Consider the following 25517-nt stretch of genomic DNA (forward strand, 5'->3'; position numbering starts at 1 on the left):
TGAATAGTTTCTAGTTCTGATAATTTTTGTGTTAGGGTTTCAATTTGTTTAGTTTTTTCCTTCTTTTTTCGAGAAGCCAGAGCAATCAGCTTACCTCTAATCACTGACTTATGGGCCTCCCAAAGGGTAAAAGGGGAAACTTCCGGGGTGCTATTTATTTCAAAATATTGGATCAGTTCCTCTTCCATTTGTTGAAGATTGTGTGGGTTCGACAGTAATGATTCATTTAAGGACCACGACCTTGTTTTGTTTTTGGTTGTGAGGCCATCCAGTTTAGTTATAATTGTAGAGTGGTCCGACCAAGCAGAGGGGGCAATTATTGCTTAGGAAATGTTATCACTAATTTGTTGATCAATTAAAATATAGTCTATGAATAGCTGTTATGGGGGGAAGAGAAGAAAGAAAAATCTATTACCTTATTGTTCATTAATCTCTAGGAGTCTACTACCCTCAGTTCCTTGGTCATGGATACAAGACCACGAGTGGAGGGAACTATCTTTTGTGGTGATAGAAGACTGGGGAATTTATCTAAATTTGGGTCCATTATTGCGTTTAAGTCTCCTGCTAAGATTAGAAAACATTTCTGGACAGAGTTTATTACATTTGTTAGCTCCTGGAAAAAGTATTCTTGATTTCCGTTAGGGGCATAGATGTTAACTATTGTTAGATGGGTAGAGTCCAGTGATCCTGTAATGAGTAGGATTCTCCCAGCGAGATCACTTTTAATTTTGTCTACTTTAAAGTTTAAATTTTTATGGAAAAGTGTAGCCACCTCGGTTTTTTTTTCATATGGGATGATGAGTGATAGATTAGAGGGTAATCACTACTATACAGCAATGATTGATCCTCTTTTTCAGATGTGTTTTTTGCAACAAAATTATATCTCCTGCTAGTCTTTTAGCCTCTGATAGAGCAATTTGTCTCTTATGGGGGGTATTTAGGCCCTTGGTGTTTTGGGAAATTATATTAATCGGCATAGTGATGTTTCAGAGGTCTATGATACAGGTGAACAGTGATGACATATATAGCAGAGAAAACAGTATATCAACTATTATATGAGGAAGGAGAGAGGAGAAAGAAAAAAAACGGAGCACTACATCCAGTGCTGGCAGATCAGCAAATAACAACAAGAATGTGTTCCCATAATAAAAATTGAAGCTAGTTTAATGGATCAAAAATAACAAACAAAAAACACCAACGCGTTTTGGACTATAGATAGCCCTTTATCAAGTCTTTCACCTTGATAAAGGGTTATCTATAGTCCAAAACGCGTTGGTGTTTTTTGTTTGTTATTTTTGATCCATTAAATTAGCTTCAATTTTTATTATGGGAACGCATTCTTGTTGTTATTTGCTGATCTGTCAGCACTGGATGTAGTGCTCCATTTTTTTTATTTTTTCTCTCCTTCCTCATGTTCATCTACAGACGGAGGCACACTTAACCCTTGGATCACTGGAAACATTGGACTTACTGCATATCGTGGACATTCATCCCATGTGAGTTTATTCCAGTTTATCTACTTTATTTGGATATTACTTTGATACTTCTCTACTGTTTCATGGAATTGGATGTTTACTAATAATGGTCACCGGCAGGTGTTTATGATTATATCCTTACTACTGTGCTACGTGGGATCATATTATACCAGTATACATCTGTTTGGACAGCTATCTACTCAATGGGTTAATTTTCCAAACATTAAGCTTACTACATTGTGGCTTTTTCTTTAGAGCACCATACAACATTTTTTCATATCAACTATTATAAACCGTCTGGAACGGAAACATATAGATTGGTAGATACACATGTGGTTGTAATTTTTTTAATAAGTCCAATAATAGAAAAAAAGGAATAGCAATCAACCATGATTGAGCATGACTAACGAAACACCTGACAGCCATCAGATGCTAGTTTACTCACCTGTCAAACAATTCTCCTCCAGTCACCAATTCAAGAACGAGGCTAATTTCGGTTGGAGTTTCAAATATCTCCTTCAATTTGATCTACAAATGAATTGCAGGAAATGTTGTTATTAAATAAAACTACCATGTTGATCTGTCCTTTAGCATTAATGTGCATTTCAACAGTTTTATGGCAAATTAAAGTACATTAAAATATACTGGCATAGGACCTTTGTGAGGTTGCTAAATCTCATGTGCTATTAACTTGCTGCTATACTCCCATTGTGCTAGATACCAATTTCTTTGGTCAAGTTATTTCTCAGTGTTAATCAATTAGAAGTACAAGAAAACCTTTTTTTTAATTAACCAAACATTTCCCTGTACCATTTTGATCATTCTTCAATATCACATTAATTAAAATCAAAGTAAATGTACAATATTTCAATATTTTATTTAATTGTCCCAACTCCTAAAATCTATCGTATTCCCTTTATCTCATTTCCTCAAACTGCAAGCTCTGTGGTGCAGAAATGTGTCTGGCAGTGTGGGGTCATGCTGTGAGCACCTGTAGTTACTACTACAGATGTAGCAGGTGTTATTGCACTCACTGATGCTAAACAGCAGGTGTAATAACACATTAGCCCAACCCCTTTTGCGCGCAGATACTGTAGACACAATGGTGTCTGCTCCCGCTGACGCGCTATGTGTTTTCTGCTGCAACTCACCAGCGCAAGCATTAACGCCTGCTACATTTGTACGTGATCTTTCACGACTGCAAATATTACTCTTTACAGGACTCGTAAAAAAGTGACATAGGACTTCCTAACAAAGATCTATTATTATAGAAAAATGCGTTTGTATAATAAGATACAACATTAGCATAGATTAATCATTTCATAAAAATACAAATATCAAACAGCCACATTGAGCTAATGAGAGTTTTCTATATCCTTTGCATGTTAATCAATCAACCCCAAAGACATGGGACAGGGCAGCTGAGATATAAATGAGAAATAAGGGCAGGAAAACCCACACTAAACTTGATTACAATGCTTACAAAATTGAGTGGAATTTTTTATCCAAAATATCAAATGGTGTTGAAGGCCCCTGTGTGAAGTGAAGTGGAGTTAAATTGCTCCTTAAAACTTAATCACACAATGGTAGATAAATAAAAAAAATTGGCTTAAACGCTTATTTTCTTTATCAACCTATTCACTAAAGCCAAATTGCCAGCGGTAAAGCAGTGATAACAGACTTTTTTCCATGGCGATACGGCTATGTTTTTTTGTTACCAAGCATCTGCAAATTAGTACTCAGTGAGGACTTAATGGCAAATTACATGGCAATATTGGACTAAAGTCAAAAACTATTCTGATCGACTAGTCCAGACAGGTGTTACTCCTATTATGGCCATTGTATACAGAGGCAAAATAATCTAATCCATCCTGGAATAGATGATAAAGATACATAATATTAACAATGTAGAACATAATATATTAACCCCTTAGAAGCCCAAATGGTCAATCAATGGGCTTCAAAGGGGATGCATGTATGTTATGCTTTTTGTAGGGTTCTTGTGTTGTATGTTAACTCCTTTGGTGCATGGGGGCATTATTTGCATTGCATTTGTAACCTCAGGCTTTTGTATTTGTAACCACAAAAGGTTAAATAATTTTCTGCCATATAGTTTTATAAGAAATCCTATTACATAACCCTATAGTTGGACAGTGTGATATCTTCTCCTTCCACACAATTGCATTAATAGCGCTGGTTAACACTGATCCTTGCTTATTTGCATGGCAAGCACTGTTTAACACTAAGTTAACACTTTTTTTTTTCAGTGTGCAAAATGAGATGAATATTGCTACTGATTGATAAATAAATATTTCTTAGTGAATATGGTGGTAATTCTAAAAAACCTTGCTGCAATCCCATTTTTTAATAACGCCAAATTTAAATGAAGCAATTCTGAAAAACAAGTATATCAGTTAAACTTGCTTCTGAGAAGGCCCTCGGTTTATTCTTTAATTGCATATTCTTATCAGCCTCACTTCACACTGGATGCATTTAGCTAACTTATTCAGAATGGAGCATGGGTATTGTTTTGGCGACTTTTAGTGAATTTAGTTAATTGAATCTAAACTATTCCACCCTAGGGGAAAAAAAACAGTCATATTTTTCTATCCCTTAAAAAATAATAAGCAGATGAGTACCATTGTACAAATAGGTTTGTAGGATGTTGAACATGACATTGTTTCCCCAGTATAAGTCAAAATATCACAGAGTTCCCTAAGAAATCAATGAATTGCAATATATACCAACATATACATCAACATATCATACCAGAGAGAACATTGAAGGCTCATACTGTACAGTCATCGGTTTAAATTGTTTCAATGCCTTGTTACCTACAGCAATTAATTAGGGCATAGTAAAACATCTCAGATGTAATAAAGTTGTATGATTTACATGAACATTGTGGTAGAAAGCGCCACTTACAATATTTGGATGTGAAAGACGGAGTAGGACACCGATTTCAGTACGTATAATTTTCTTGTCTACCTGGTCAAAATGAATACAAGAAAAAAATATTTTTAGTAGAATGCAGTCACAGAAAAATTACTTCCACACAAATACAAAAACACCACTAATTCCCGGTGACATAGTTCAAAATAAATAGGATTTTTCAGTACATTTCAATAAATTTGCATATGCTATAAAAGTAGTAAAGAAAAACTTTAAGTAAAACATTTTGTGTGAATGGTTTATATTTGGTACAAAATAAAGTAGAGTTGTATTACAGTCAAGTAGCAGATTCACTAAGCATCGTTAACCTACTTAGTGCTTTATTCTATATAATGTGATGCAGCAGTTTAAGGCTGCGCTTATACTGCCGCGACCGACGACGTCACCCGTCGCCATTGCGATAGTTGCATTTAAAGTTAAGGCGACGTCGCTGGCTACAAGGCCAGTGACGTCAGAAAGGGGGAAGGCAGAGGGACGGAGAAGCTCTCTGATTGGCCACAAGGGGAGACCGTTGCTGAAAAAAATCAAATAACAGCGCTATAAGCGCAGCCTAAGACGTAATTGGATGAAAATCCCAATTAAAGACAATTGGGAATTTACCCCTTACTGTGACGGTAACCTAAGTTAATTCATGTTACAAACTCTTCACCAAAGAACATAAGGTGAAAATAATGTGATATTAATCCAGCTTTACTATTATTAAAAGTTTGATTTGAATTTTTACTCCAGTTATGTTAAAAGAAATGAAAATGAGCTACAATAATAGGAGCCTAAATCAAATTCATGTTGCAGTAGATTAACTAACCAGTGTTATGATTAACAGTACCACTGGGAAATAAAGCTATGTTTTTTATAGTTGTTTGGCATTGTTGACAAATTTGCACAGTGTCAGTAGATGCATTGATCCCGGATCAGTGTACAAATGTTTTAATATGTAGATCCACTCCAGTACTCCCCAAATTATCAATAATTCATCAAAAGTAATCCCTGCTATACATAATCAATGGCAAAGACATATACAGTAAATATCACTAATATCTCTAAATATTAGTCGTAGGAGAAGAATAAGACGTAGACAGTTAGCTGGACTATATACTGTACGTTTACATGACTGTTTTGTATATACAGATGTAGCGTCATGGTTGATTGCATAGTAGGCACGGAATCCGCCACAGGACTGGTCCTGACACCCGCGTGCTCACGAATCCCCGCAACTAGACTAATGGCCCATCAGGATTAACACAGTGGGGGTCCTTGCTTATGAATGGGACTTCTGCTATGTGAATCCTACCGGGCAGCATCAGTCTTTTGAGAGTAGACAGAATCAGTCACTCTCCCTGTGTGCCTCTAACAGACGATCACGCAGCTTTTATTTAATTTTAATAACATATTATTGATATACAGGTATACTGTAGACATGTGAACTATCCCTCTAAGGATACCACACCAGCCAGCCTGACTCAATTGGGACTCCGTACTGTGTGCGCGTGCAGACGCGGAGGTGCCCATACTGGCAACCAGGAACGACAGGTGATCGCTGTTGCCGATACGAGGACTGGAGAAAAACTTTTCTGGCATCCACAATGTGGTATTGGGACTATCCTGAGTGGTATAAGTGTACTCTTAACATACTTACTGCGCCAACAGACTGGGAGAATGTGAGTTTATTCCCTGCCCTCCCTGTCCTGATATTGTTCATTAAATTATGCTATGCTACTGTATGTTCTTCTTATGTTCATTTTTCGAGAAGAACTTCGGCCTGCAGTTTTATTATCATCCATTACTGCGGTTGGTTGTCAGACCACAACTGACCAGCTGTGAGTGCTTTATCTCACCTTCTGAGCACTGCCCATGAATAATCATTTTATTCATAGTCAATTGCGCCTTATTTTTTTGTTTCACTTTTTCCCACGGTACTAGAGACCGTTTTTATAGGCAGCACTGAGGAGCACTCATTTTGCTATATCACAGTATTGGTGTGAGCTTCTGTTTGCGCTCCTTGTATTGTATTATGAGCTGAGAGCAGGAGCTGCAGAAGGTGGACTACCACGAGAGATGTGCACGCTGGGCAGTCACCACGAGAGATGTGCACGCTGGGCAGTCACCACGAGAGATGTGCACGCTGGGCAGTCACCACGAGAGATGTGCACGCTGGGCAGTCACCACAAGAGATGTGCACGCTGGGCAGTCACCACAAGAGATGTGCACGCTGGGCAGTCACCACGAGAGATGTGCACGCTGGGCAGTCACCACGAGAGATGTGCACGCTGGGCAGTCACCACAAGAGATGTAAACTCCGCCTCTTTAGGTTCACAGTGATTTCTGTTAGCTGAGCACAGCACTAAAGCCCAGATCCACAGAAATCAATTATTTACTTAACGATGCGCTAACTGAACATATACAACAACAGAAGACAGGGGTGCCCAATGCTACATCAAATGATGTAGCATTGGGCACCCCTGTCTTCTATTGTATACATTTGCCACGCTCAGTAGCACTCATTTTGGCATAAATATATATTCATGATGTGGTGGATGTAGGAGTTTGAGCTATCTGGGAATATGTGTGCTAACTGAACATATAACATACCAAAGCCAGAGATTGTAAGCTCATCTAAGCAGGGACGCTGTCTGTAAAAATGTCTTCAGTATGTGCTGCGTACCGTACATTGTGCTGTAATTGTAAAGCAATGTGAATCCCATTGAGAGAAAAGCACTATTTGAAATAAAGTTATTAAGTGCAAACAGGGATCTTCAAAGTTTCCAAAATTTGCTTTAGGGTCTGTCTTATTGCTAAGATGAAGAGGAGGGGGGAGGTGTTGGAGCACTGCAGTAAAAAATACCAGGCTGGCGGTATTTTTTACTGCAGTGCTCCAACACCTCCCCCCTCCTCTTCACTTACCTGGTTTTCCATTGCTGGGACGGATGCACGCCAAAGAGAACAGCGGTGAGGTTTCTTTCTCCCCCGAACGAACAGCTCAACAGGCACAGGCTGAGACAGCCCCGTGAGTCTCTGCACTCCCTGCTCAAGGACCCGCTGGAAACACGTGACCCGCCAGAGAAGGAACCGCCGGATGGGACAAGCACTCCGGTCAGGTTAGAGGTCTCTGTTTCCCCACAGCGGTTTACTCTATGTGCCTGAGCTTTACATTATATATATCTGTCTATACGAACTGATGCATTTAATGGGGGAACCTTCACACTGCTCATGAATCATCAATAACCACTGATCCCTTGAAGACTGTGATAACGGTCTTCAGCCAACATCAATTTGAAGCACCCTTTAAGGGTTTATTCCCTTACTAACCTATGTTATTGCTAAGATGGTCTGGCGTTAACTTTAACAGCATTTAGTGTTATTGATATGCAAACGAGATGTGGAAAACCTCAATGCACATCCGCAGTAGGCCATTAAAGTTAACTAATGACTTACTGCTGGTTATTTAAGGTAATAGCTATATAAAAAGTTATATAGAAATCCAAAATGAATAGCTTGGACTAGGACAACAAATTTGGCCAAGATCTATGTATTAACGCCCCTGATGCCATAGTGGCAATGAAGGCAGGCGTCATGCATAACTTCATGGTCACTAAGGTAGCCAAGGGGTTAACACAACCACCCTAACTACCTTATTATGCCTTGTATGGCATAGAGGTACAACCGCTGTGACATACAAGGGGGTAACTCTTCCCTTATTCCCGCTGGGTGGCCTATTTTTTTTATATCTATAATATATATATATACACACACACAGATGCAGGGGGCGTGATTTCTTCCGACCTTGCCGCCTTAAGACGCTTGTTCACTCGTGTTTTTATACAAGGATAAACAAACAACCAAACAACAATAAACAAAGAACACAAAACAATGAACAATACATTATGCAATAACTACAAGAGAACCTTGTGATAAATTGCTAATAAATGTGACATATTCAGAAATAAAATTGTAAGACTATACAGTAAATAGCTAAAAACAAAAATTCATTTCATGCTATAAAACAAATACATAGTATAACAACTAAAATACAATACAAAATTGCAACAAATTCAATAATAGGTCTACAAAAATGCAACAATGAACATTCAATATTTAGTCAAATAAACATCTCATACATAGTACAAAAAAAACACTATAGTAGATGCATAAGCCAATACATATATACTGATCAAAATGCATATAATTTAAATACAATATAAATACAATATAAAAAATGTTTTAAAACATTCATATCTAGATATCTCTATAAAATGGATAATTTGGACAACAAGAAAGAAAGAGAGATAACTCTAGGAGGAACAGCGCTTGATCAATGTGCTGGTACTGTATCGATATTCTCATTGAATCCCTTGTGAGACAAGGTATCCAGTGTATAGATCCAGAAGGTCTAACGGAGACAAAGCCTCCTGAATCTAGCACCGCCCAAACGTGACACAGGAATATATTCCAAACCTATGATACTCATAGAAGATGAGTATTTATTATTATGCTCCTAAAACCTTGTTCTAACTGCACAGATTGTTCTGCTCACATACTGTGGACCGCAGGGACAGGATATGAGATAAACGCCTGGTATAAGTGGCAGAAGCGTGTCTATGCTACATAGGAGGTGACATGCTGTTCTGGTGTCTACAATGGATTCATGGTGATATCGGTTGATCTCCTATTCACATGTCCAATGCGCATTTTCTATTTTAATCTTGTGAGTGGCCGTAATCCACACTTTGGTTGTGATTCTTTATCAAGCCTTTATCAAGAACACCAACAGTGATACAACAGTGAACATATTTATAACTTGAAGTGGCCCCTAGAAAACCCGCGAAAAACTTACTCACTGAACCACTGGTGACGTCATGAGTCAGGTGGAAACCCAGTGTGGCCAGTAGGAAACCGGGGAGGGGGAGTGAACCTGAGAGGATACATACACCTAGAATAGGATGGTATGACCGATAACACAATCCAGTAACTAATGCCAACACAAATACAAATGTAACAAGTAGCCATTACAGATCGCAAAAGTAGCAAAAAAGTAACAGAATGATCATTGGTATAATAGGCAGCAGAGTCTGGAGAGTGTATCCGGGGGGGGGGGGGGGGGAATACATACTGGCTGATGTTGAGGTATCCAACTAAGCAAAGTATCTCGAGTGACAGTGGAAGGATGGGCTTTGGCTGTGGTAAGCCCAAGCTTCCCACAAACAGGGGAGGTATGTAATAGGGACTATCACTGTTGAGAAAAACGGTCTCTAAATCCCGCAGTGGGCTGGTTAATTGCACAAGCAATCAACCAGACTCCACCTGGCTGATTAAGACTGTGTTCGAAAAAGCCTGTTCTGAGAAGATTTCCTTAGCCCACAGGGCTGACCAGAGGAACAGATGTCTTGAGCTGCAGAAATACTGTATGCTGTTAGCAAGACAAGGTGACCAGACCTCTATACCTGGACACAGACATTGCCATAGGCCACAAGGGTGCTGACCAAGGATAGAAGAGAGGCCTTCCCCTACAGCTACAACAAACAGATAAGTGATTTTCTTCTTGAACTGTCTATATGTATAAATGTATGGGGGTGGTAACTAGCTTAGCTACCCACCTCTTAGAGGGGGACGGAGTAAAGGTTTAGATATTCTGTAAAGCAGAGTAAGCCTTTATTTTGTTTATTTTTAATGTTTTTGTCGTGTTAAAGGAACAGGCACAATAAAGCCTCATTTTAGTTTCACCTTAAAACGGTCTCCATTGCGTACCTCTGCACACATCCTTACAGGCCCCCACTGGCCACACTGGGTTTCCACTTAACTGATGACATCACCAGGGGTTCAGTGAGTGAGTTTTTTGCGGGTTTTCTAGGGGTCATTTCAGGTTATAAATATGTTCACTGTTGTATCACTGTTGGTGCTCTTGATAAAGGCTCTGTTTGGCGCTGAAACATTGAGAAATAAATGTCACCTTTGGATCTTGGAGTGCCTGTCCAGATTTCCTCTATCAGATGTGCTGCCTTGCTGACACCTGCACGGACTGCACCCTATTACTACCTGTATCTACGCATATGTGAATGCCTAGTTTTCTGGACTGTTATATATATATAGACTATAGAATACTAAGTGCGCAAAAATATACAATTTACATCCAAAATATTAACAGTTGCTGCCTAATGTTCAGCTACACACAATAGCATATATATGGGGAAAGGGGGGAAACAACGGCACAAATGACTGTTAACTGTATAATAAATTTGAGCATAAGTAGAATGGGGGTATGGTTTGCCTATTTAAATGCCCCCCTTATTAGGTAGATAACGCTCAATACATGTGTATTTTATTAACAATATTTAATTTATTATTCATTTAATTTCATCTATTTTTGTAGCTTCATTAATTTTTTGTGTTTTGATTTACTATCATGTGATGAATTATTTGACTTTAGGAATGTTTGTCCCTTGGTTATTCCTATTCTCCTCCCTTTATATATTCTAACCCAATATAGTTTCTGTTTATATTATGCCTTCACTTTATGACAGCATGCTCGTTCATCTAAGACAATAGCCTGCTATGATAGGCTTATCTATTTGAACTCTGAACCTATTGAAGGACATGATCTAGTTACCTAGCAACCAGCTGCTATAAATCCTTAGTGAGGGCAGGATTCACCAGCAACCCCTTGAGAAAGTCACAGCACGTGACGAAACGCGTTAGGGAACGGAACAGCGTCATCACGCAAGCGCATGACCGGCCGTATCGAGCGCTGATACACATTGCGGCCAGCAGAGATTGGAGATTTTCCTAAAGCTCAAAGACTGCATCATTGATTTTAAGGAGCCTTTCTACTCATGCACCAGAGAACATCTACCAGCAGCTTCAAGTGAGATTTGGACTGCAGGGTCTGGAGGCTGCGTGACCAGAGTTGGCGGTGATATATTTCACACAATGCTTGATTTTAACCTACCCTTGTGAGTGGATTTTCTACCCCCCACCCTCCCCTTTCCCAATAAATGTACTGTATTATGCTATGGGGCGTGCGCTCTCTCTCTTTTTTCTTTTCTAATATATAGATATATATATATATATATATATACACACACATACTATACATACATAAATACGTATCAATCATTTTTTTTAAAGGTTAAAAAGAATCGATTGAGTGCTAGTGGGGCTATCTAGGGTCTCTCAAGGAGAACTCATGGGTAACTGAAAAAAATATTGGACTTACCCCATCCTAGTAGATGGCCACCATCCTCAGGTCAATGGGCCCCATGAAACCTATCCCCCGCAAAAAGGCTGATGCCAAACCGTAAAAATTAATTCCACAGGCTATCGTCTTTAAGTGACCGGATGTGGCCTCTGCTACAACTTCCTGTCTTCTGTGAAAGCTGTGGCCTTTTATGCAGGCCAAGGCTGTTGCAGAAGACCTGTCCTGGCATCACATGTTACAGCAATCAATCAGATTGCTTGTTTTCACATGTGTTTGCATATGACATCACAGATCTTGTAAACAAAGCTGGCAAAATCTGTGATGTCATAACTAACAGACGGCAAGCACGTTACTGCAAGCAATATGTTTGGTAGCTGTTCCATGTGATGCCATTACAGGTCTTCTGTGACAGCCTTATCCCCTATAAAAGGTTAGGGCTCCCACAGAAGACCCAAAGTTGTAGCAGAGATCACATTCGGATGCTGAAGAAAGAAGACGTCTAGAGCAGGGGTGCGCAAACTTTTCCATCTGTGCCCCCCTGCCTGCTCTCCCCCTCTGCTTGCGCCCCCCCGCCTCCTTACCTGTTCTCTGGCGTCTTCTGACATCACAACATCATGTGACCCCTGTGGCATAATTTGACGCCGCTTTGCCATAGCGATGTGTCGCCAGAAGCCACCAAAGACCACATAAGGGAACTTACTGAGGCCTCACGCGTGCTCCCCAGCATTTAATTTCAATGCTTTGGGGTAGAGCGCTGGGCTTCTGTAAGCACTGTCCCCCCCCCCCCAACAAAAAATTTAGCACCCCCCCCATTTTGCGCACCCCTAGTCTAGAGGAACAGATGGAGTAAAGAAAATTAAAGAAGAAATACAGAGGAAGATTCTTCAATCAACAGACGGTTGATGGAGTCTGTCAAGATGAGGATCTCTCAATGCCAAGCCCCGGATGGCCTCGAATTACAAGTAGTCCATTGGGCCAGGATGGATTTAGATTTTTTATTTCTCTCTGATTTGTTTGTTTCTGTTGGCCATAAGGCCTGTGGATTGTTTTACATTTTTGTGGTTTTGGGATTTGTTTATGGTTTTTGGTGATTTTGAGTGGGAAATAATTTTTTCATGGTTAGGCATTGGGCCCTTTGGGGGGATTGGTTCGGGGGGCCATAGCCCTGGAGATAGTGGCCATCTACTAGAATGGGGCAAATCTAAAAAAAAATCAGGTACCCATTGAGTGACATTGTAGCCCCACTGACTACTCAATGGATACTTTTGAACCTTTGAAATATTTTTTTTAAGTGTGTGTGTGCGTGTGTGTGTATACAATGTGTAATAGTCCTTTTTTTTTAAATTGGATTGTACAATATGTGTAATTGTTTTTGTGTTTATATTGGCCATTAGCCACATTTGGGAGTAGGGGATTTGTTGTGGGAGCTGTGTCCCAGAGAGGGAGGTTATGCCCACAGGGGTTATTAATTAAGGATGGTAACCCCTTCCTTGTCATAGCAGTTGTACCTCTATGCCGTACAATGGGTAGCAAGGTAGTTAGGGTGTTTGTATTACCCTTTGGCTGCCTTAGTAACCATGAAGGCATGTACAATACCTGCCAGTATGGCTTCTAAGAAGTTGATAAAACTTATTTATATTTTTTTTTTTTTTTTTTAAGGCAGATGCAAAGTATACAGTATATTGCATTGCTATATATACCTGTCATTTTCCTTAGAATGTAGCTGAAGCGAGCCAGCTTTAGCTGGCAGCTTTCCCCGGGGTGTCTCATCCTGGTGTAAGTTTGCTGACTCCATTTTCTAATGAGGGCGCTAGCGGACGTTGTTCTTGCATATAATTAGCTTTGTGGATACCCGTTTAACTAGTTGTTACATTTTAGTTCACCAGTTCTTTGAATAGCACATGTTTGATCACATAAATGTCTGATATTAGATACATTTTTACTACATTTACTTTAATACATGTGTTTGGTTTTGGACACAATTAGGCTCTTATACAGTATAGTAGACACATCTTTAGAGTCATCAGGTAAAATAGAAGCACATTCTAATTTCTTAAATAATAAACTACAGCATAACTACTTTAATATTGAGATAGCATTCTATTTTATTGGGATTTAACTATACTTATCTTAGTGATTTAGACAGTCCTAGCAAGCTCAAAACCCAAACCCATTATATTAACATATAGATATACATATGGGAGAGGGTTTAGCGCGACGTGGTTGCAGGCTTGACATGTTTTGGCCAAAGGATTGCACTAAATGAGAAAAATAAACAAAAACAGATGGTAATTAACAAAATAATTTGCCATATTGGATGTAGCTTTGGGGCTTCTTTGTCTAATGTTGTATTAGTGATTAATGTATATTAGTGATTTGAGGAGATCAAAAGAAGTTCCAATTCCAATATACTGTAGTTTAAGTCAGTGTAATAATAAGACTACATACAATTCACAATTACAACAATTTAGGCTGCTCTAGACTTTAATTTTAAATATAGCTATTTTAATTATTATAATTTGTTTTTTTTTAAAGTAAGATGTATTTTAAGGAGAACTTAAATTGAAATTAAAAGTTGTCTAAAGCTAGATAAAAAAATTCTATATATAGAATGAAGTTGCTTTAGGGATATTTCTTCTTGGATCTAGTAGCAAAAAATTGGGGAAAGCAATGCACAACCAGGAGAAAGGGTCCAGAAAAAAATTACTTTATTAGAACATGGTTCAAAAATAGGAGTTACGCAGTTCTCCTACGAGTTTTATACGGTAAGTACTTTATCAAGGAGCATAGATGTCATATTCCCTGAGCACTTTTAAACTCTGAAGCACAGCCGTATTTTCGCGCCCTCTGATGTCACACGTCCCATGCGTCAGCACAACTGGTCTCCAGGTTAATAAAAAATATATGTGACGCATCCTCTCCTACCAATACAGTGATCAAAAGGGGATGTGGGGAATGGGTGCTCCAATGAAGGCGAAGCTTGTCATTCAATTAATCCTTTAAACGAGGCTCCTATATACAACTGTATTACAGAGTGGGTATCAACTTAAGTATGACCTGTGAGTGACCAATTCAATAACATCCTCACTTCTCCTGGAGGGAACAATCAAAAATGCATGATGTCACCTTGATGTAGCCTCATTGGAGGAAAATAACAGGTAATGGTACTCATCCATATATGATCATAAATAAACAGTTAAATTGCAAAAAATCTTACCCACTCCTACAGTCGGGGGAAGTCCATGGTGTCGTGCCAGCCGTACGAGCAGTGATCCAGAAGTAGAAAAAGAAGGAGATAACAGCGCACTGCCAGGGAGTCAGGTGGTATAAAATAAAATTCTATTTATTCAGCACAGGTACAAAAAGAAGCATCGCCCCTGGAGGTGGAACACGTCCTCCAAGGACTTGTTCCACCTCCAGGGGTGATGCTTCTTTTTGTACCTGTGCTGAATAAATAGAATTTCATTTTATACCACCTGACTCCCTGGCAGTGCGCTGTTATCTCCTTCTTTTTCTACATCCAGATCAAAAGGGAAGCAAGAAGACACCAATCTTTTTTGGAAATCCAATGAAATCATTAGTAACCAATATATATTTTCATTGTTAAATATCTTGAAACACGTGTTTTGAGAATCAGTATAATCATTAATGGCTACTATTTGTTTTCATTGGCTAGAGTTCCCAAAACACATCAGTGTTTAGAATGAATACAACATGTATCAAATATCATCTTAGTTACAGAACCCCTAAACAATTTTAAATCTATGATTTAAATAATCTTAGAATGATAATCAAACCAAGAAATGGCTTAAATTCCAATCTACATTAATACCTTCTGGGACACAAGCTCTTAAAGTGAAGATCCAAAAGGATTCTCTTCGGTCCAGTAGATTGATTTTATTGTCACCCCTCTCATTCATAGAAACAATTTAATACCCATAAATGAAAAGTTTTTTACGCCACCATGTTTACATTCAGAAAAATGCTTTGAGCCTGGTTGTGACAAGTCATTCCACTTGATAAGTCTCAAATGCTCCATTATGCTTTTTTTTTAACTCCTCGTCATTCTCCCGAAGTATCTTTTCCCACATCCACACGATAGTAAATAAATAACATATTCACTGTTGCAGTTAATAAAATTATTAATAATTACTTTTTTTGTGAGGGATGTGTGAAAAGAAACATGTGGAGGGCTTCATAAAGGAACAGGCCTTACAGACACCACACCTATATGAGCCTTTTGTAAAAAAAAAGTGGTTGTTTTCTCAATTGGAGTGCTCACTACACTAGATGCTATGAATGAAGCAATATTTTTCGCATATCTATAATTAAATTTGGGCCTTGAAACTACGAATTTACTCAAATTGTGATCCATTCTGAGTAGGTCCCAATGTTTAAATATTATAGCTTTAACTTGGTTACTACACCTATTGAATTGTGAAATGAATAAAGGCACTTCATTTGCGGTGTGATCTCCCTTATTGTCTTTAAGTTTCTTTCTTTTCATTCTTGTTTTAGTATATGGATGAGGAATTAAGGTATGTTGATCTATTTTGCAAACCTCATCCAGTGCTTCCTGAAGATCTTCCTCTTTGTAACCCCTCTCTCGGAAGCGCCCAGTTAGCTCCTCAGATTGATGTATAAAATCTTGTGGAGTGGAGCAGTTCCTCCTCAATCTTAAATATTGTCCCTTGGGGATACCCTTGATTACAGATTTGGGGTGACAACTGTCCGCTCTTAGGAATGTATTCCTAGAATTCGGTTTACGGAAAACATCTGTTTGGATATTCTTCCCTATATCAGTAAAACGTCCAGATAGTGTATGTGATGAAAATAAAACTTTTCAGTGAACAATAAATTATAAGTATTATCATTAATATAATCAATAAAAGATAATGTGTCTCTGTCTCCATCCCAAATAATAATTAAATCATCTATAAACTTTTTATAAAAAATAATATTGTGCCTGAAGTGATTGGTGCTCCCAAAAATGAATTCAGACTCTCACCAACCCATAAATAAATTTGCGTAAGAGGGGGCAAAACTTGTCCCCATTGCTGTAAATAAAATTTGTGATCAAACAAAAAATAATTGTGCGTGAGTAAAAAGAAAAGTGCATCAATAATAAAAGTGTGCAAAAGTGAACTATCTGGGCCCTCTATATAGTGGCGGACAGCTGCCAACCCCAAATCGTGATGAATGACTGAATAAAGAGAAGTCACGTCAAGGGTAACCCAAATTAATTGTTTCCTCCATTGGATATTTTGTAATTGTGCAAGTAGATCTCCAGAGTCCCATATGAACGAGGGTAGATTTCTCACATACGGCCGCAAATAGCAGTTAACATAACGCGAGAGCCCATCTCCCAAAGATCCAATACTGGAGACTATTGGTCGGCCCGGAGGGTCGACCAATGTCTTATGGATCTAGCAGTTACACCTTTAAGATCTATGATATTTATATTTTTTAAACAAAAATGCAATCACTATAGAGCAGCATTAGACATATTTTGGTTTGGTAAAGTACCCAATACTTAATCCAAATTTTCTGCTAAATTATGCTCATATTCATATTGAACAAATTACAGCACTGGATACAAAATAAAAAGTACAGTTATTTTTAAAAAACCTGTAGATATTATTTTTATTTCCCTAAATCTTTAATAAGTAGTTAAACTAATAATTGTAGTTAAACAGTTAAACTATCGTATGCATTTATCATTGTAGTTGTATTTATTTTACATTTATTTTTAGAAATCATGTTACACGTTGAATCATCGGGTAGCACTAATCATCGGGTCCATTATTTATTATGGAAAAAACAGAAACAATTTAAAAAAAAATCGAAGTAAAATAAGCACATAACCGAGGCACTCTACAGAAGGGCAATTCAACTCTAATCCAACAGTTCACATTTTCAGGATATCCCTGCTTCAGCACTGGTGGCTGTCAGTCTTCATCTGAGTCACTGTTTGAGCCACCTGTGCTGAAGCAGCGATATCTGGAAAAACAGACCTGTTGGTAGCTCTTGAGGACTAGAGTTGGAAAGCCCTGCATTAAAGCATAACATTGACATGGTGCATAGGTATATTAGAAGATGACATCACTGAATTAAAGAATAACTGAGATATGCATTGGTGTCACCTACCAGAGGAATACAGAAATGAATTGTTCTTTTATATTTACAAGAGTATAAGGGAGTATCAAGGTCTCCCAGATGCAAAATTGGGACAAAGCTAGCACATACAGTAATATAAACATACAGTAATGCAGTTTTTTCTCTCCATTTTGGCCTCGGTTTTGCAGCCAGGAGACTTTGATACATAACTCCAATGATTTTGTAAAAGGAATGACCTTCACCTGCCAGAAAAGTTGATCTTTGCGTTACCTGCTCAGATTAATTTTACAGTATCTCAATTGAAATTACCAACGACAGTGCATCAATTTACTATCAACGTTAACAATATTCATATATTTTTTATTGAAATTGTTCGGGGGGATACAGAAAGATAAATGAGATAAGGGGGCAGGGGGGCTTACAAAAATCATAAGTGAGGAAGGATGGGGGAGGGGTGGGGGAGTTCATTCATATTACACACACAACAAAAAATAATTTGTATATATTACATATATTTCCTTTCCCCTAGCATCCTAGATATATAAGCCTCTCTCACTGAGTCAAGATTGTCTCTTAACACCGTGTGATGGAGCAGTACATGGTGGCCCTGCTTTTATCATCTCCTACTGGGGCATGTTCCCGTGAACTAGACTAGGGGTTACCTCACGCCTCTCAATCCATATCAGGCACTTTATGGATTTGCCCTTTAGAGAAATTATACCAATATTGACCTAGTATCTAAACCCTGTATGCCTGCTGAGTGGATTCAGGGTTCCCAGACCTTGAGGAATTCACCGCAGGAGTCATTTGTCAAGCTCAGGAGCTTCTTTCCCATGTGGCATATGAAACCCAATCTACTTTTTATTTTAGTTAAGGGAGGGACTCCTGTCTGCTTCCATACCACGGCTAGTTCACACCCGGTCACCGTGGAGATGTGAGTCACAAGCCTATTCTCCTGTATAGATAGAGAGTCAGACGGTCAATTTAGTAGAAAGAGCCAGGGATCTAGGTCCAGGTCTACTTGCAGTATTCCCTGAATCCATACTCTCACCTTATACCAAAGAGCAGAAACCCTCGGGCATGCCCACCACAGGTGGATGAACGAGGCCTGGCCTCCACATCCCTTGGGGCATTCTGGGGGATAACCCAGGATGAACCTAGATAACCTCAGGGATGTTAGGTACCACCTCATCAGTACTTTGTATGCATTTTCTATGATTACCGTGGAGATCGAGCACTTAGCTATTGCTAAGAGAATAGGTGTCCCCAAGGGACACCCAACCAACTCTTCCCCTAGGTCATTTTCCCATTGTGTCATATATTTAAATTTTTTATGGGCAAGGAGGGGGTCGCTGACCACCGCTCCATATATATGGGAGATGAGCCCTGAATTTCCCTTATCTTTTAGGCATTGGGTTTCAAATTTCATGAGAGGGTTCCTTGGACCTGGATTCTGATAGAAGGCTTTGAGTTGCAAGTACCTGAATACATGTTTATTTGGCAGTTTCTTTCCTTTTGCAAGTCTGCGAACTGTATGATTTTCAAATCGGGGCCCAAGTCTCTTAGTCTAAGGAGCCCTGCCTCCCTCCACAGTGGGAAGCTCCTCTCATACAGTTCGGGGCTAAAGAGTGGATTCTTGAATATGGGAGTCATCAGGGATTTGGTAGATGTCAAGTGGTGTCTATGTTTCACAGAGGCCCATAGTCTAAGGGAGTGTGCCATTGATGGAAGTTCTAGGCTTTCTCTGGACCTTTTGGACATTGGGATAGTGAGCTTTCCAACTCGTTCTATCTCCTAGCGAGGTGGTCAGAATGCCAAATGTTCAGCTAGCTCAGCTGGGCGGTCCAATAATATGAGATGAGGCATGGCAAGGACAGGCCTCCTGTCCTGTTGGGGATCATGAGAATCTGTCTCCTGATTCTAGGCCTCTTTTTTCCCCATATGAACCTTAATATGAGGGATGAAGGTCTAAGATGTCCCTGTCAATCACTGGAATCGGTAGCATCAGAAACAGGTAAAATAGGCGCTGGAGGAGGTTCATCTTTATGTATTGAATTCGCCCTATCCAGGATACATTGTAGTCGGACCATGCCCCTAAGTCGTCCCTAAGGGCCCTCGACTGTCTGGGATAGTTTCCCTGGTATAGTGTATTATAGTTATTTGTAGAAATCGATAACAGCCGGTGCTTCAAGGGTTAATTGTATCCTTATGACTTATTAAAACACTCCGTTTGCCTATTATAGAGAATACTGCACCGACACACTTTATTCGAGCAAATACCCAGTATGTACCTGGCAGATACCTGGAATGCGCCGCTCCTCACCTCTGACATGCCCCGTTACATTTGCCTTCCCAGCCTGGGTTCATGCCTGGCTGACGGGCGGCTGATCTGTTAAATGATAATGATTAGGATTTAATAGGCTGCAATGCTTCGCGTGTCTACCAGATGGCATAAATTCATGAATTGTAATGCAGTATATATATATATACTGTGCAGTATTGCAGCCAGCGGGAATAAAATGCTTCAATCCCTGCCTAGAAAATAACCCAATGCACTCGGGTAGAAAACAGTCACAAACCTCAATACACCCGGGTATACCCGAATTCGTGGGACTAGCCGAGCTCGAATAAAGTGTGTCGCCAGTGTATATGAATTAACGAAATAATTTGTCATATCGGATGTGCATTGGGGCTTCTTTGTTTACAGCTACACTGTACTGTATTTCTTGATAATTATGTATTGAAATATACTGGCTTCCAAATATTATTCTAGTTTAAATTGAAACAAGGAAATGATCAGGGCATATATTGCCATATTAAGTTCCAAAATAACCTGCAATTTAAAAATAGAGCCATTAGAAACCTGTTGAAGCAGGATGCAAACAGCCCTTGTATTTTCTGATTAGTGCTCCTAAGGAGGTGGATAGTATAGTGTGTGAACTGTTTTAAGCCTGCTGTGAGCTCAGCATTACAATTGGTGTTGGATAGCTTGCAAGCCAAAGCAATCAAGACTGATTTCTAAGATACAATGGTTCTCATTTATATTACTGAGATATTACCAGCTGCTTTCCGCTGTGTTTTTATAGCATTACATGTACTTCCTTATAAACAGTCTCAGTGCATACAGTATCTACAGTAAAATGACAAAAACATGACAGGAAGTTGAGCACAGTGAGCACTGTTATTGATCACACTACAGTAGTGTTAGCAGGGTGCTCCTCTTACCTCCATATGGACATCTTGGCTAATTTAAAATATCAGGACTACAACTCAAAGAAGCTCTGTGGCGGAGATAGTATCACATGGGCCAAACAGTGAGTGCACCCATAGTAATGCAGGGAGCTGGTTCTCTGGCTCGGGAGGATCAGGAAAGTTGCGGTGGCCATATTGCGGTTGGCGCAGCATGTTACGCATTGGAGGTGTGTAGCACGATGGCAGCCATCTTTGGACTGGTGCATTCGGATGGAAGAGGCCGAGACTGAGAGGATGTCCTCCGCGGTACAGGGGTGACTTGTCAGATCATCCGGAGCCAGGGAAGAGGAAGGTATTGTCCAGGGCCAAGCTCCCGGACTAGACCCAAACCTGCCTCTAGGCCCAGATAGATTCCTTTTACTACAGACATGTGTGCAGGCCTGGCCTTAAGTATAGGGAGCTCCTGAAGTGAGAGAGAGCACAGTGGAACTCATCAGAGCAGATTGGAGAGCAGAGGGAGGCTAAGGTGTGAGGGACTTGTGTTGGAGACCCTGAAATGTGGGACACAGTTGCTGCGTTTGCTAATGCTGAAAGTGGGGCCTGGCTAGACCTTAAGCCAGGGAGGTATTGTGCACAAACGCAAGGGAGAGAGTAGCACTGCCCTCACGCATATTGGAAGGGATCTGCTCACAGGACACTGGGTCACAGGTGCCCAAGCACCCTAGGTACTAGTTGGGGTTAGCGACCCCTGAACTATTGTTGTTACTATTGTATTACTTTGCATTGTGTTGTACGTGTTATCTTATGCTTTCTGTGGGACCACAGTAAAGGAGTTATATTTTATTGATTGTGCGTGTGTGTTATTGGAGTATACCCTAGGTATATGAGTCCTATGAGGAGTTAATCCTATTACCCCATGATCCTAATAGGTGAGGTGCAGCACCATATAGAGATATACAGAACACCGTCACCCCAGTGAATGCCAGCCATCTCCCCACCACGTGGTCGCCTTCGGGCAGGTCCCATTGTCAACCTCCTTATATGATGTGTGCTCAACCTTGAGTCAGTTCCCGGGGTTCGCTAACGCCCGCCTCTTAGATCTAGACTGGGACTCCACCCTCCTATGGATTATGGTTCTCATTAACTACAACCGTGACTTAAAAACAGAACTCTAGTGTTGGCCCAAGTGTGGAGGAGCTGCCGATGGTTGTGTCTTTACCTGCCCCATGAAATCCTAGCCGGAGGGAGGCCAGCGCCGCATTCGGCAGCAGCTGACGGTCCGGGCAGAGCAGCCACAGTTCCCACAGCTGGCTGGAGATCAGGTACTCGCAGAAGCAATACAGCAGTTAGCTGGGAACCTAAGCCAGTCATCCCCGGCACATCACTATCGTAAGTTGAAAGCCTTTTCAGGGGTATTGCCAACGCCCACAGGGGAAGCAGCATTTGAAGGATGGGTGGATCATACCTTACAAGTGCTAGAAGAATGGTCCTGCTCCGAAGCTTTTAAGAGGCAGCGGATAGTGGAATGCCTAAAGCCCCCAGCTTCAGCGATGGTAGAATGTGGACATCACAGCGCAGATGTTAGTCGACTTCTTAACTGAGGCCTATAGCCTGGAGGAAGACAAAAGTGAACTGTGGTCTAAATTCTACGGCCTGGGACAGAAAGAAGGGGAAGAGCTGTCAGCATTATCCACCAAATTCAGTTAGCACTATGGCCTCTACGCTCCCACAAATTCATTTCAGCGTCTGATGTGGATGAATTTTGATGCAAACAGTTCCCAAGGGGATCGCTCACTACCCTTCACATAGTCATCATGATCCGGTGTGCTCTCCTGCAAGGGGATCCTTCTATGTTTTAGAGGCTATTGAGCCATGTGAAAGTGCATGAGCTCATGCACGGCTGCACACCCCCAAGAAGCCTAAGGAGTCTTGCAAAAGATAACCTAAGGGGGCCCTGTCCCAGGTCTAACGAGACCGAGGGTTCCGAAGATAGCCCTCTTCAGGAAACTCCTGTCTCCACCCCCTAGGTGCCCCGGAAACCAGTCACTACACCCAGCTAAGGTGCGGCTAGAGGTATGCGCTGCTATTCCTGTGATAAGGAAGGCCACATAGCAAGGGACTGCAAGCAGTCGGCAAATCCCACTCCTACGACCCGGTCATTCATCACACACTTGGAAGAACAGCCGGCCACCTCAATGGAAAACATCCCTACAGCGAGTCCCGAAATGGAGCACCTCCAGAGGCTTGTAGTAGAGTGGGCCCTACGGCTATAGTACGGGCATTGATTGAGGGAATCTATGCCTCTGCCCTGCTAGACACTGGTTCACAAGTAACGATAGTCTACCAGTCCTTCTATGATCTTCACCTCCAACATCTGCCTCTACAGTCGGCGGAGAAGATGGTGTTGTGGGGCCTTAGCAGTCGAGACTATCCCATAGACGGAGTGATCAGAGTGTGGATGGACATACCGCAACTCAATATAAATAGGACCCACCCCATGGAAGTAGAAGTGCTGGTGTGTCCTGAACCAAGGGAACATCCGAAATACCCCATCATATTAGAAACCAATGCGGATGTGGTACGACCCTTGATCAGGGCGTTCCTTAAAGAAGCCAGAGAATTACCATTGTCTTCCCTGAGAATCCATCCCGCCTTCAAGGAATGAAGGAGTGTTAACGAAACTCTGCGCAGGAACGGTTTGGACAGATTTACAACCTCGAGAAGGGAGTGACAGAGATTCCACCAGAAGAAAACATGTGAAAGCTACAGTATGCTTAACTACCCTGCTCATGATGAGAGGGACTGGTACTTCTCCCTGGAAACTACGGCCACAGATGACCAGATAAGAGGATGCAAGTTGTACCCAAAGTGAAGGAGTGGAAATCTACGCTTCCTCTGCCCTTCGTAGTATCCATCCAAAATATGTTGCCTCATCCTGTGCATTTGGATATCGGTCAAATACTGGGCCAAATAAACCTGGTCACTCATGTGGAACCTTTGGTTCATGTAAATGCTGTCTCCCTGCAAGAAGCCTCATTTGAATTACCCTTTAACTTTGGAGAATCATCCTTGAGGACAAGTTGACTGAACGCAAGAAAGTATTCTCCACAAATTTAATGGTTGTGGGTTGCAGCAAAAGCGCGCAGCACACCATTAGGCTGAGTGATTCCACCTTGTTCCGAAAAAGATCCAGACGAATAGCTCCAAGAGATGTGGATGATGTTTGGGATATCCTGAAAGAGGTGGAGACCGCTGGCATCGTCCCACAGCCCCTATGCCTCACCCATCATGGTGGTGCAGAAGAAGAATGGTTCTGTGCACCTATTTGTAGACTATAGGACCCTGAACTGTTGCACAGTTCATGACCAATACACACTACCCCGAATTGAGGAGATCCTCAGTGCTCTGTCAGGCAGCCAATGGTTCAGTGTACTGGATCTGCGATCGGGATAATATCAAGTTCCTATGAGCTCTGACGATCAAGTGAAGATGGCATTCGTCTGTCCATTAGGGTTTTACCAGTTCACCCGGATGCCTCAAGGCTTTTGCGGAGCCCCTGCTACATTCCAGCGGTTGAAGGAGAAAATCATCGAGGATATGAATCCCAGAGAGGGTCTGGTCTACCTGGATGCCATTATCGTCTTCGGTCGGACATTGGACGAACATGAGGAGTGCCTCATGAAGTTCTTGGACCAATTGCAGAAGGAAGGTCTGAAGTTGTCCTTAGACAAGTGAAAATTCTGCCGGACCTCCATAACCTATGTGGGTCTTATTGTCTCCGCCAACAGAGGGCAACAGACCCTACCAAGGTAGAAGCAGTGGTGAACTGGACTCGGCCTGGAAATGTAATGGAGCTTCGGTCCTTTCTTGGATTTTGCGGCTATTACCGAAGATTCATGGAAGGGTTCTCCTGTATTGCCAAAGTTCTGAATAACTTGTTGAAGCTCTGTCCTGAAGATTCCTGTCAGAAAGACGTCACTCCTAGAACACCATTTGTCGAGAAATGGACTTCTGCCTGTTAGGAGGCCTTCGTGGCCTTGAAGAAAAGGCTAATGGAAGCCCCTGTGTTGGCTTATGCTGACCCGGATCAACCATACATGTTGCACGTAGATGCCAGCTTCGATGGGAGCGGTACTCCATCAGAAGTACCCCACAGGACTCTGGCCTGTCACCTATGTGAGTCTCTGTCTAACCTTAAATTAAAAGAATTATCCGGTCCATAAACTGGAGTTTCTAGCCCTGAAGTGGGCTGTCGTAACAAGTTACACAATTACCTATAAGCGGTACCCTTTGAGGTAAGGATGGACAACAATCAGCTTACCTACATCCTGACATCCGCCAAATTGAATGCCACCAGTCACAAGTGGTTGGCCGTGCTGTCCAACTACAACCACCTTAAAGTACAAGCCGTGCCCCCTGAATGTAGGAGCCAACACTCTGTCCAGAAGACCCAGACTGAGTCCTGTTCCTGATGACGGAGAGTGGGAAGAGATTCCCAGTCCCAGAATTTGGGCTATGTGCTCCAAAGCTGTAATAATAGAGGGAAACATATCTTTCTCTGAACTTCGCATGGTAGATTCACTGGGATGTCA

At 41.0% G+C, this 25517-nt stretch overlaps 1 protein-coding gene across 2 annotated transcripts in view; it reads right to left on the reverse strand.

The window, feature by feature from the left end:
- CAMK4 (calcium/calmodulin dependent protein kinase IV) overlaps window positions 1-25517 on the reverse strand; it is a 564785-nt gene that overhangs the window by 203159 nt on the left and 336109 nt on the right. For both annotated transcript variants that reach the window (XM_075601861.1, XM_075601870.1), the window contains exons 3-4: window positions 4401-4463; window positions 1921-2003 (exon numbers count right to left, since the gene is read on the reverse strand). In XM_075601861.1, coding sequence (XP_075457976.1) covers window positions 1921-2003; window positions 4401-4463 — 146 coding nt within the window. The remainder of the gene's footprint in view (window positions 1-1920; window positions 2004-4400; window positions 4464-25517) is intronic.

Source organism: Ascaphus truei, chromosome 1 (assembly GCF_040206685.1).
Source record: "Ascaphus truei isolate aAscTru1 chromosome 1, aAscTru1.hap1, whole genome shotgun sequence".
Lineage (NCBI taxonomy): Eukaryota > Metazoa > Chordata > Amphibia > Anura > Ascaphidae > Ascaphus > Ascaphus truei.